The 14,270-nt window shown below is 31.1% G+C and overlaps 1 protein-coding gene and 1 long non-coding RNA gene across 2 annotated transcripts; both read left to right on the top strand.

Annotated features, from left to right (window-relative positions):
• The first annotated feature begins 2,074 nt into the window (after window positions 1–2,074).
• On the top strand, window positions 2,075–5,410 carry LOC107929456 (ABC transporter G family member 14). Its single transcript, XM_041074390.1, has 5 exons — window positions 2,075–2,376; window positions 2,482–3,271; window positions 3,638–3,814; window positions 3,910–4,094; window positions 4,644–5,410. Exons 1-5 carry the CDS (start codon window positions 2,218–2,220, stop codon window positions 5,292–5,294), a joined length of 1,962 nt encoding a protein of 653 aa, XP_040930324.1. The 5' UTR covers window positions 2,075–2,217; the 3' UTR covers window positions 5,295–5,410.
• Window positions 5,411–9,323: 3,913 nt separating this feature from the next.
• On the top strand, window positions 9,324–10,436 carry LOC107929457 (uncharacterized). Its single transcript, XR_001692833.2, has 2 exons — window positions 9,324–9,902; window positions 10,198–10,436. It is a non-coding gene; the product is annotated as an uncharacterized lncRNA (long non-coding RNA).
• The last annotated feature ends 3,834 nt before the right edge of the window (window positions 10,437–14,270 follow it).

Here is a 14,270-nt window from a genome sequence, read left to right as displayed (position 1 = left end):
ATTAGCAAAATAGCACAATTTCCTGGCCATAGCCTGCCTATTTACGAATTATACTAAGAAAAAGTAAAATTGATTCCCCGGCCCCAATAGACGTATGGATATACCCTACGCTGTGGCCGTGAATGTAACGCAGCATCTGCTAAAGTTTTGACTCCGGTTTTCGTTAGTTTATATGTGAAAAGAGGAAATCGAATTAAATTTCGCTCGTACCAATATTATCATCTTTCATATAAAAAAGACTTGTGGTGGTGACTCTTCGAATTCAATAGACAAATTTTCAATGCATACAAAATAATAAGGATAGTACCACTCGCATTATTATACAATTGTTTACCTTTACTCTTTCCAAATATCCTCACTTATAACTAAATAAACTCTTAAAATGAATTAAGTAAAATAATAATGAATATCTACGGAATAAAATTTTTACCAAGATGAAAGTTAATAATGAATATCTATAATAATAATAATAATAATAATAAGTAATTAAAAAAAAAAAAAACTTACCGCCGCGTTAGACACCAAAATTTTGGCTGGAGCATCATGCACCAGGAAAGAGAAAGCATCAACAGTTAGAATCTTTTTTTACCAAGTTATCTTCATTTTCTTTATTCATTTTTAATCTCCATTCGGGTGTTATAAAAATGCATTTTTAATATTTTTAATATTAATTAATATTAAAATAAATATTAATAAAGGATATAATAATTTATTGTTTTTTTTATAAGATATAAATTTTGGTTTTATAATAATATAATAAATAAATTCTATATGAAGTATTTATAAATAAGTAGATAAACAAATAATAAAAAATTAATTGTTTATTGATAAAAATATTATTTTAACATAAATAAAAATTCAATATATATGATTTTATATGGAATATAATTATTTGTTTTAAATATGTAATTTAAAATTTAATGCTCTCAATAGTTATTTTCTAATTAAAACATGGTCCAATTAGTTGTTGTAAGATGAATTTTGATAGAATGTTCTAACACCATTATTGAAGTAATGATAATCTATATGGGCATTATTTATTTTGTTTTAGAAAAATGAAAAACTCTAATATCATCTGCAGACTTAATGTTGCCAAAGGAATTTATTTTTGTATGTATATTAGACTCGCTCAAAGTTGTGTTGAATCAAACAGTTTGCAGCAGTACTATTATCTTTCAGCTCTGACACCACCATTCACAAGAGATTTTCAAGAATAAAGGTTTCGTTAATTAAGTTCAAAATCAAACTCCAATGAAAGATTTCGAATCTAATACGAGAATGGAAAGCTCCAAATAGCTGCATTGATAGAATATCAATGTTCATAAATCTATACAAAGTGAAATGACAAAATTCCCAAGTTATATGACTGACTGCCAGACACACAGGGTGACATTCTCGGCAAGACAAAGAACATAAACTCGAAAGAGTTAAGTGTAAGACTGCGAGAAATGGTGGGGGAAGCACCACCATCAATTTCATTGTCTTTTATTGTACACTGCATCACAGAATTTTAAGAAGAAATTCAGAACCCAACAAAAATGGCGTTTTCTGTATTTGTGGTACTCTTAGACCTTTGTTGTTTTACTATATTTGGCAATGTTTGGATCTTCCACTTGCTTCACTATATGGCAACTTTTTCATGTAAAATGGTGCATGCACGGAATGCGTCATAATTTTCCACCAGCCATTTGTCCAAAAACTCTGTTTAGTAGGTTCTACATGCATGAAACATGTGCATGTCAAAACAAGAACAAAAATCATTAAGTAATCACTGAGATGCAACTATTTGCAGGTCTCAGGCATGATCCAAACTCATGCACCACTTGTCATGATTTGATCTAAGCACACCACATCCAAGATTAACCCTACTAAGTAGATGATGATATAAAAAGGGAACTTAGGAAGAGATTAGTAGACTATTATATTTAATGGTTTGGAGTTGGTATTAGAATGATTTTTAAGGGAAAGGAGGTGGGCTCCCACCATAAAGAAGACTATCCCTACATCAAATAGCTTTAACACACAGTACAAATTCTTGTTTCTCTCTCTCTCTCTCTCTCCCTCTCTCCTAGAATATATTTATATGCTCTCTAGTGCACACTTTGGGAAGCTCAGTTAAAAGGAATTTGTTAGCTAGCTTCTCTCCATTCCCCCAAGACCCCAACCATACCAGCACCAGCACTGTCCACCAACATATAGCATCACTTCATTTTAGCCATGCCTCTCAACTGCGTAGCACCAAAACCCGAACATGCCTGCAATGGACTAGTGGAGTCAGAGACGTCTAAATCTCAGAAAAAGGCTGCCCTTGCGTTCCCAATACAACACAATTCCCAGCCTCCACCCAGACTTACCTTGTTTCATATAACTTTGAAGGTCTTATTATTAATAACAATACATCATGTATTAGTTACCATTATTTACTGTCTTAATCATTTTTCTTATATTAGTTTATTTACATTTCTGTGATTCTTTACACAGTTTGAGGAGGTAGTGTACAAGGTGAAGTTGGAGGAGAAAGGATCATGCTGGGGTTCATGGATCACCCGAGAAAAGACCATACTCAATGGTATAACAGGAGTGGTTTGCCCTGGAGAAATACTAGCAATGTTAGGTCCATCAGGAAGTGGTAAAACCACCCTCCTCTCCGCTCTTGGGGGCCGTCTGACTGGCAAACTATCAGGAAAGATCACATACAATGGCCAACCTTTTTCTGGTGCCCTAAAACGAAGAACTGGATTCGTGGCTCAGGATGATGTTTTATACCCCCATCTCACGGTGACGGAGACCCTTTTATTCACAGCACTGCTGAGGCTACCCAACAGCTTGACCCGAGACGAGAAAGCCCAACATGTGGAGAGAGTTATCGCTGAGCTGGGACTGACCAAGTGTCGAAACAGCATGATTGGGGGGCCGCTTTTCAGAGGAATATCGGGTGGGGAAAAGAAGAGGGTTAGCATTGGCCAGGAAATGTTAATAAACCCGAGCTTACTTTTACTAGATGAGCCCACCTCGGGTTTGGACTCAACCACAGCACAACGGATCCTCACCACAATCAAAGGCCTTGCTAGTGGAGGCCGAACTGTTGTCACCACCATTCATCAACCCTCTAATCGACTGTATCACATGTTTGACAAGGTGGTTTTGCTCTCAGAGGGTTGCCCAATCTACTACGGTTCAGCAGCTTCAGCCTTGGATTATTTTTCCTCCATTGGCTTCTCCACATCCATCACTGTCAACCCAGCTGATCTCTTGCTTGATCTTGCAAACGGTAAATCTTTTTTTTTTCTTTCATCTTTCATGTATTTACTTCCTTTTTATGACATATATAGAGATTGATGAGAAATTGAGATGAGGGGAAGCTTTTTTTTGTCGTTGTTAAATGTTCCTTTTCAACAATAGATGGGGTATGAATATGATCGGTTGGCCTACCAAAAAATATATGGTGCTTCCACCTTTATATCCCTTATGGACTATGTCGTATTATCAGACCCCACCCTTTCATACTTCCCTTCCTCTTGTCACTTTGCTTTACCATTTGATGATCTGATTCTGTGGTCATTTTCAACAAATACTATCACTGTACTAAGCTTACAATTTACTATCATCAAAACATAGATATCAAATTTCAATGCAGGAATCGGTCCTGATCTCCTGCACTCAGTGGAGCAAGTTGAGAGTACGGAAGAAGAACAGAAATCCGTAAAGGATGCTCTTCTCTCTGCTTACGAAAAAAACATTTCCACAAAGCTGAAAGCTGAGCTTTGCAATTCGGATGCCAATAACTTCGTCAATACAAAAGAAGCATCAGCAAGTAAATTTTCTTTTGTTCGTTTTTACTTAATTTGCCCTACTCTGGTTTTGAGGGTGAACTCGAGTAGTAATTTATGATGTATTATATTAACGCAGGATATGAGAAGACAGAACAGTGGTGCACAAGTTGGTGGTATCAGTTCAAGGTGCTGCTTCAAAGGGGGGTTAGAGAAAGGAGATATGAAGCCTTCAACAGGCTAAGAATTTTCCAAGTGATCAGTGTGGCAGTACTTGGTGGACTACTATGGTGGCACACCCCAGCTTCTCACATCTCCGACCGCGTAAGACTGACAGTTCTTCTCTGTTAACCCGTTTAAAACCAAACAATAGTGGTGACTTTCATGCTAAGCTAAAGTTTCAACATTTTACCCAACTTCTTGTCGTAATTCAGTCTAACTTTGAAATTCATTTTTTTTTACTTTTATAAAAAAATCGAAAACTTAGTCCTTAATTTAATTTATGAATATTTTAACTTTTTATTTTATAAAAATTGAAAATTTGATCTAATTAGGTAATACTATTAAACTTTGAAGTTAAGTTGTTAACTTAAAATGAACCATTGGTGAAAAAAAAATCAAAATTTTAAGTAAAAAAACATATTTTTTTTTCACATGTTTCAAATTAGTTCATGTAAAGTAAAAATGAGTTAAAAAAATCAATGCTTTTTTTATAAGGGATTTATTTTTATTTATTTGGAATCAGATTAAGAAAAAGTTGAGTAGTTTTTTAATGTTAAAATTACTAGTTACATATATATATACATATTATAAAAGTAAAAAACTATTGCCAACTTCGACGAGCTAAGCAGGCTTTTTCTATCTTAAAAACAGATTGCACTGCTGTTTTTCTTCTCGGTCTTCTGGGGATTCTATCCACTCTACAATGCGGTATTCACATTCCCTCAAGAACGAACAATGCTAATCAAGGAACGCTCTTCCGGAATGTATCGCCTTTCATCGTACTTCCTCGCCAGAACCTTCGGTGACCTTCCACTTGAGCTTGCCCTCCCCTCAGCTTTCGTCTTCATAATCTATTGGATGGGTGGCCTAAAACCAGACCCTCTCACCTTCATCCTCTCTCTGCTAATCGTGCTTTACAGTGTCCTCGTCTCTCAAAGTCTGGGCCTAGCCATCGGGGCCATTCTCATGGACATCAAACAAGCCACCACCTTAGCTTCCGTCACCACACTTGTTTTCCTCATAGCCGGGGGATACTACGTTCAACAAATCCCTTCCTTCATAGTGTGGCTTAAATATCTGAGCTACAGCTACTACTGTTACAAGCTTCTGCTAGGGATTCAGTACAATGAGGATGATGTTTACGAGTGTGGGACGGGAGGATTGTGTAGGGTTGGGGATTTACCTGCCATCAAATCTATGGGATTGAACCATTTGTGGATTGATGTGGCCATTATGGCACTCATGCTGCTAGGCTACCGACTCCTCGCTTACATGGCTCTTTACCGAGTGCGGTTGAGGTAAAAAAAAATAATTTATATGTAGCAGCAAAGGTGAATAATTTTTAGATTAATTTTGAAGGAAATTATGTATCAACTTTTTTGTTTGTCATAGTTGTTAGATAATATACTTCTAACTCACATGTTCTTGTCCTAATTTGAGTTTTGATGAATCCAAAGAGTTAATTTTAAATAAACACATGAAATATATATAGATACAAAAACCAGACACCAAGAGTCCCACTAATATTATGCAGTGGTGGTGAGGTCCAGATTTTGGTGGGGTTCTGAATCTAAAACCCACTTTAGCTGAACTTCAACAGCATCCTCCAACAGCATCCTCCAACAGGGCTAAACCTAGTGCCCTCAACAGAAAAGGAAAAAAGATTGAATAATTTATGTAACACCTGATCATGGTGATGACTGATGGAAAAGACAGGAGTTAATCAGAGCATACCACCAAAGCTTCCTTTTTTCTCCTCTTTAATTTGAGTATTAAAATTAGCTTTTAAATTAGTAAAAAAATGAGAGAGAGAGAGATCTAGATTCAGTTAAACTTGGATCTTTTCTGGTCAAAAGCAAGTGAGACAAAAATGAGAATCCCAATCAATATCATTGTCCACCATTATTATTCAGTAGAATTCTTTAGCAATATCCTTTTTTCTTTCTTTATAGCATAAAAGGGTGGTTATTGGCTGTTTGTTTGAGAAATTAATTTCACTTGATTTTCCGTTACTAAAATCATGATTTTATCAAATCCCAAACATGCATTTTTTCCATCTTAGATAAGTAGTTGCCTGACTATCATATATAATTTTCCAAAGGAAAACTTAACAGGTGATAATAATAATATTGAAGCTAATAGTTATAAACTCAATGGTAAAAAAAGTTAGGAGAGATAAGGGGGAGAGGACCACATATACATCCACATGGTGGTAGGGCAAAAAAGATGAGTGGAGAATCATGTGAACAAGAAATGACAGCACAGGTAGGCATGGGCATGCGGCCAATTTATATATATACATATCCATGTCATTTCCTACTTGAAGATGGATCGTGTATTCCACGCTAAAAATTCATCATCCTCGAACCATGCCAAGCAAAGGACAATTTGTAAAATCTGCACCCTGTCCTGTCCTTTTATTCTTTTATAATAATAAATGGAAGACGTGGCTTTCATTTTCAGCTTTCTTTTTTTCTAAGTGCTAACCTCATCAGAGATACTACATTGACCTAACTCTAATAAAACCAAAACACTTGGCTTTTAAATTTAATCAGAGGAAACTCAACTCATGATGCAATAAAAGATGAGTAGTAAGTTTAAAGGTGGCTTACCAACCATGTAGCTGTCTATCGTTCTCATGCTGCCAACGGTATAGAATATGTATTATGTAAGTAGATCAAGTCCATAATGAAAATGTTGGAAATTTGGGATTTAGAAGCCCTCTGCCTCTGTCTAATTATTCATGTAAAGATTGCAGGTGTCTTCAACGCTCTTCTTTCTGCCTTACTCTTTATTTAGTTACGTATGTTTTAGGTCATGGTGTCTTTCTTTTCTTTAAAGGTCGATACGAGCTAGGAAGCAAGTTGCCTTCAAATATTCAAGTGTGATCTTCGCATATTATTTTTTTTCTTTGAAGAATGATGATTCCTTTCGATTTTTATTTTGGATACAACACATTGCAATTTTCTAAAATCCAAAACTATGGATTTTTATTTTACGTATTATTGGATCCAGCACCTTTCAAATTTTTGTATTAGATGTATATGGAATTTTATTTTTACCTCTTTTTTAATTAATCATAAAATAACTCCATTACTGCTATAATACTATGGAATTATAAAGTCATTAGCGCTGACTGTCGCCTCCCAAAATTAACACTGTACTCCAATATTCGTATGGTCCTGCTTAAAAACTAATCTCTTTGGCAAAAATTTTCTCTCGTGTAATTTCGCAGAACATCAAAATTTAGAGAACACAAGGATGAGAGAAGGTGTTTTTCTCTTGTTGTGTTCTATGGAAACTAAGGAGAATAACCTCTTATTTATATTCTTTTCTAAAGGGATAAAACAATAAATTGACAAAGTCAGTCTCAACACCAAATTCTGATTCTGTCAAATCGTAATTGTTTAAAAATAATTTTTTCAATTTCTTTGCATTACCAACAATTTTAACTTACAATATATATGTCGAAACTATTTTTTTGTTTTAAAAAACGGAGATCGACTTTTAAAAAAACGAAAATGTGGAGTCGCCACCAATTCTTTTGTTTAGGTGTGATTGGATCACTTAATAAAACATTTTACCCCATTGAAATCAATTTTGGCCTACGTAAATTTGAGAAAATAGGTTCAAGAGCTGGTTACGTATGAGGAAGGATTAGCACCCTCGCTACGCCCAAAATTGGTACCAAATTGATTGAGTATTGTCCTTATGTCTAAGATTTAAAAATATTTTGAAATATAATCCATTTAAAAAAAAATCGAACGGCTCGAGTTGGTCATCAAAGTTCCCTTGTTTCAAGGGAATACAGCATCACATCCAGCACGATAGGACACGATCCTTTATTCCTTTGAAACCGCGATCAATTCTTGAATTCAAAAAGTTCATACATTGAAAATTACAAAAGGAAGCCCAATTATTTAGTCTAACGAAAAGTCGAAACCCAGCACGGTAGGGCACGATTGCTCGAATTACCAAATATTGAACATTACCTTGTTTTAGAATTTAGAAAATACGGATGAAATTTCAAAGGAATATTTGATTATTTTGGACAAACGGAAAATCGAAACCCAGCACGGTAGGGTACGATTCCTTGAATTTCCAAACATCAAACGTTGCCTTTGTTTTGGGAGATCTTCAAATGAATAATTATAAAACTAGCTTAAAACGCATTAATCTGGGTTGAAATAAAATGGAATAAATGATTTAAAACAAAAAGTCACAAATTACAAAGTAGCATTTGTAAACAAAAGAGTGAAATTATAAACATGGGACAATACGCACAAATAAAGCACTATATTCGGCGAAGAATAATAGTATAAACATAAAAAATGAATTAATCAACACATCATGGCAATGAGTTCATATCTTATTTAAGACGTTAATAAGAAACCAAAATATAATTCACCAAAGAAACATATTAGAAGGAGATACAACAAATTTTCAAATATAGATGAATAACAATTAAAATGATAATGCAAATAATTAAAGAGTAAACAATATGCAGCAGTTATGTATGAAATGAAAACTAAAAAGCAATACACAATATACAAAACAATACGGATAATAGGAGTCAATATAATGTGCAACAATTCAAAAACTACTAATAATAAAAAATTTTAAAAAAATGAACTATACATGTTAGGGTTTGAAATGATTTACATATATAAAATAAAACTAAGAATATGTAAATGAAGATTAGAATAAATATTGTAAAAGAAAAAATTTGGAGCAAATAACATACAAAAATATTTTAAAAACAAAACATATCTATTTAAAGGTGATATACATACAATAATAAAAATCAATATAAACAATATATAATGAAGATATAATAAAAATAAAGAATAAAGAATATACATGACAGAATAACAAATCAATATATAATAAAACAATATATACATGAAATAATCTTAAATAACAAAGAAATAATAAAACATATTTTTTTAAGAATAAACTATATACGTAATAAATTTGAAAGGAAATACAAATAAATAGATTTAAAAGGAATTATATATGTAAAATAACATGGAACTAATAATGTATATAAAATAAAACTAATTTTGTCATAAATCATATATGTATTAATATAAGATTAATTTAAATTAAATATTATACAAAATTTTAAAAACAATATGATACAAGATAATTTTAAAATAATAGTTTTATAATTTAAAAAATAATATAAAAAAGCAAAGTAAATTATCAAAGTAATTTAAAATGTATATATAAAAATAATAATAAAAGATGAATGCTAAATGAATTAAAAAAATAATGAACTATACAAATTAAAATGAAAAAAAAAACTTAATTGAAATAAAAGCAAACTATAAGAGAGAATTAACAAATAGAATAAACCATTAAAAGGACCAAAGCGCAATGCGCTCAAATGGCCGAGGATTAAAAATGAAAATGGTCCCAATTCCAAAACAAAATGCTTAAGCGCAGACTAAATTGAAGTAGTGCGCAAATCTCAAAGAAAAATTTTTAAAAAAAAACAAAGAAATCTAAACATGCTTTAATTGAACGGATCAACAAATAAAGGGGACCAATCGCCCAAATTAACCATTTAATGTAAAGAGGCGATGATCCTGGCCACGAATCAGGCCGACACACGGATCCTCCTCCCCCAAACGGCGCCGTTTCATACTCTGCAGAATTAAGCCCTAAAAAAAAAACTAAATCAGACACCTAACCCCCCATTAACAAATCAAAGTAAAAAAAAAAAAAAAGCTAAAGCCTCTATCTCCTTCGTTCAGCTGAACCCTAAATCACCACTCAAGCCACCGATTCCCATTCCCCAGGCAACGACCTACCCCTTCAGGTCCAGAGGATGAGTTTTTAGCCTCAAGGTCTCCTCCTGGCTTCGACTTCAACAAAGCAGAAGGAGGTCTACGGCGTATTTCCCAAGTAAGACGCTCTTTTCCTTCTTCTTTTTCTATTTTGCTTTCGAATATAAGAACAACAAAACCCAGACGAATGAAACTAAAAAAATCCAAGATTTTGAATCAGAAAATCACCTTGATTCCTTTTTTGTATTTAATTGCTCTTTTTTTGTGTAGTATCCGTTCGTAGTTCGTTACAATGAAAAGGTTTTTTGGCTTTTTTGCCGAACAATAACCAAAAATGAAAATACAAGCCCTCTTTTTTTTGTTATTCCGTTGTTTTTGTTTCTATTTGCTGTTGTTTTCTTGTCTGTTTGCAGGTGTGCGTGGTGCGTAGAGGTGTACGGCGTACGGAGGAGCTGGAGGCTTGTACGGTGCTGGAGGTTAGGGCTACGACGCTCCTTGCTGCTAGGGTTTGGCTGTTTGGCTAAACTTAGGTTTTGGTTTTGGGCCATTGTAAATGGGTTTGAGTTTTGGTTATTGGGCCAGGGCAGATTTGGCCCATTACAAAATATATATATAAACCAAAGTCTCTAATAAAACATAAAATTTATGCTTAGTTTGGTTATTAGTGTAATACTATGAGAAAAAAAATAATTTATTGCATATGTATTACAACAGTTATATATAAAATAAAAAATATAGTTGGTACAAATTCAAATTTGAAACTAAAAAGATGAGTAAAAATTATTTTTTAAAAATGAGACCACTTTAAAATAAGAAAAAAAATTCCTCCATTTTCATAACAAATCAAAAAATTATCAATTAATCGTTAACTCATATACTAAAATATGATAAATAAATAATACTCTTAATAAACAATAAATTATATTTAGCATTATTATACATCTAGAAATAATTTTATATATGTAATTTTGATAACTTCTAATATAAATATAATAAAAATCAAAGGTTGTAATCATAAATGATTTTACCCACCATTGTCTAATTATGTTTTAAAAAAAGTAAATATTCTTTTATGAATATTAATTATATTTTGTATTATTTTCTAGATAAAATATTTTTTTAATAAAAATATGTTTTCATTATAAAATAAATGTGATAATTTTAGTCAAAATTATATTGTATATGTACAATGTGAATGGTTTTATTATTTTGTAAGCACTGAATTTAGTCAAATTTAATGTGTTTTAAAATTTTAAAACTAATTTAAATTAATTAAATTAATTATTATTTTTTATTTAAATAAATTTTAATTGTCACAATTTTAATACAATTAATCTTCACATATATCTATATTTTCTTTAAATCTCAAACCTTATTTATAAATAGGTTTTAATTTTTTTTATTCAAGCTCATTTTTCATATCCTAAATTTCAAATAGACCTTAAGTTTGGACAAACAAATCAACCCACGACCAAGTCATATTTGGATGAATCTTACTTATTAATTTAAGTTGATTAATTTATAAAATAGTATTGTATTTTTTTATTAAATTGATTATAATATCAATTATAATGCTTTTAAAATTAAATTAATATATCATTTTTTCATTTCGTAATCACATTATTATTGAACTATTACAAAATTTTAAAAAATTTATAACAAATAATTAAATATAATTTAGTTAATACATACAGCTAACTCGTGCATCGTACAAATATGCAAACCAATAATTAATAAATATGTGTCTTTCAAAAAAGAAAAAAAATCAAATGCGACAAATGGCAAGTGGTTATGGATGTTAGAAAGGTGCCCTTAACGATCTTCGAGTTTTAACATACACAACAAAGTAGGGCTAGGGCACAACAAATCATGTAAATAATACAACATTGATAAATTTGACAATATTCTCTCTTGCCCCGCTCTATTTGTAACATTCTTTACCCAGTTCGGTCATCGGAACCAAGTTATGACATGTTACTACAGTAATCGAAACTGAAAACATGTAAATAAATTAAGCAATAATTATTCGTATCTCAATCGTAATCATATGATATCATTTAAATAGAAATCGAGACTAAATCAAGCTTACAAATCTATTGATGACCTGAGTATGAACTAGATCCAAACCGTAATCTTTTGAAAATTGGGACTCCATGTTGTGACAAGTCAATCTCACGTCGTGACGTCATTGAGACAGTGAGTTATATCACGATGTTGGACCGCTTGACGTTGATACGTCACAAACTATCATTCAACGTTGCAACGAGAAGAATTTCATGTCGCGACGAGGACTCTATTTTTTGTAAAATATGATCATTTGGTACGTAATTTGGGCCAAGCCAAACCATTGCTCAAATTGTGCATATTTGGCCATTTAAACCTGCACAAAACCAACTTAAACACATGCCAACACATACATTTAACCAACCACATGAGCATTTAAGCTATTCCACATGAAAAGGACACTTTGATAATCATAACAACTTAAGTATTCATCAACTATACAAACATAGTTTAACATTTATATTTAACATTCCAAATTCAACCAAAATCATATTCAAATTATGTCATTCAATAGCTTAACATATATCTTACCACAATACCATTAATATACATGCAAACTCACTACATAAAATTATTTTCAAATGCATGCATTATCCAAAGATCAAATCTATCGTTTTCATATAATTTCATACACGGCTTAAAACATTCACCATAGCAAAGTAGGGCTAGGGCACGAAAAATCATGTAAATAATATAACAGTGATAGATTTGACAATATTTTCTCTTATTCCGCTCTATTACCCTCCTTAATTTAATGTGTTCTATTTGGGTTTTGATATTTTTACGTTTTCATTAATTGTTGAAGCAAGTTTTGAAGTGGCTGATTATGTGCCACTGGAAGTGTCTACTTCTATCACCACAGTGACAAAGTGTTACTTGCTATATTTGATGTTGGCAATTTATTAAAATAAAATCTTTGGACTATGCTGATATTGTGGAATCATTCACATCATCAATGAAGATTAATCCATTTGAAGGAACATATCTTAAGGATTAGGCCAGATCAATTGTACCAAATCCCTTAAATCAATAATGTTGAATCGAGACAAAACTTGACTTATTCCACCTTAAATGTATTGCAACATACAAAACTCATAAAAATTAGTAGAAATTTCAAATTTTATGAATTAATTAAAATTTGAGGTATATATTAAATTATAAAAAGAATTAAAAAAACTATTAATGGTAACAATACGCATAATGACATTTTTGACTCTTGCACTTTTTCAAAAAAAATTAATTAAGCCCCTATGATTTTTTTGCATTCAATTGAACCTCTGAACTAACAAAATTTGCTAAATAAGTCTTTTGACGTGATCGTCAGCAGACGTCACATCAGCACCGTTTGCTGACATGACAATACCACATCACCACTGATCGTTGATGTGATAGTGCCACATTAGCAAAAAAAAAAATTAGAACATTTTAAAATTATTTTAAATAATACATGATGAATCTAGACATACGGTTGTTCAAGTTCATTTGAAAATAGACATCTTATCTGTCTAGATTCTTTTTAGAATTATAAAAAACATAAAAAATGATAAAATTACAAAAAAATATTAAAATTTATAATAATTATTAGAAATTAATTAAAAATAATTTTTTAAAAATAAGTTATTAAAAATCACAAAAAATTAGAAAAAAATATTTATAAAATTGTTAGAAATTAATTAAAACATAAAATTTTAGAAAAATAATTTATTTTCATAAAGTTTTACAAAAATTATTTGCTCATTTATATTAAATTATTTCACTAGTATAACTTATTTCCAAGTATATCAAACATTGATATATTTTTTTTCTCTTGTAAACTATTAAAAGTTCTTCAAAAATGTTAGGCCTTGTTAATCATCAATGGTTTTTTTTTAATTAATGATCAATAGCTATACTTTAATACAAATGAGAAAAATATTTTTTTATAAAATTTTATAAAATATTTAATTTATTTTAATAGTTTTTATGGTTTATAGTTAATTTCTAACCATTTTTTTATAAAATATACATTATTAATTTTTATGATTTTTAATAAATTTTTTTTATAAATTTTATAAAATTTATGGTTTTTAATTAATTTATAATAAATATTATAAATTTCCATTTTTTATAATTTTTTATTTTTTATAATTCCAAAATAAATCTAAAGAATTGTTTGTCCAAATTCATTGTAAATTAATCTTAAAAAATAATTTTAAGAATTTTTTTCACTATCACATCAACATCAACCTTTAGTGATGATGTGCCTTTAGTGATGAGATGGAACCGACATGTTAGCGACTAGTGATGATGTGTCACTACCACGTCGGTAAATGGTGATGACGTGGGTGCCTATTAATGACCACATTATCGTTGCTGATTGAAAGACCTTAATTAAAATTTTTTGAAAAAAATTGAAGGCCCATTAACCTATAAATATTGAACG

The sequence above is a fragment of the Gossypium hirsutum genome, chromosome A08 (genome assembly GCF_007990345.1).
Source record: "Gossypium hirsutum isolate 1008001.06 chromosome A08, Gossypium_hirsutum_v2.1, whole genome shotgun sequence".
Taxonomy (NCBI): Eukaryota; Viridiplantae; Streptophyta; class Magnoliopsida; order Malvales; family Malvaceae; genus Gossypium; species Gossypium hirsutum.
The sequence above is the reverse complement of the archived record's forward strand: the minus strand, read 5'-3'. Positions and strand labels throughout refer to the sequence as shown.

What these genes read in the sequence shown, in the direction of transcription:
- LOC107929456 (XM_041074390.1), top strand. Translation starts at nt 2,218, where the DNA reads ATGCCTCTCAACTGCGTAGCACCAAAACCCGAACATGCCTGCAATGGA. An exon ending in CTTGCTTGATCTTGCAAACG is followed by an intron (nt 3,272 to 3,637) that starts GTAAATCTTTTT and finishes ATTTCAATGCAG; the next exon opens with GAATCGGTCCTGATCTCCTG. An exon ending in TACAAAAGAAGCATCAGCAA is followed by an intron (nt 3,815 to 3,909) that starts GTAAATTTTCTT and finishes ATATTAACGCAG; the next exon opens with GATATGAGAAGACAGAACAG.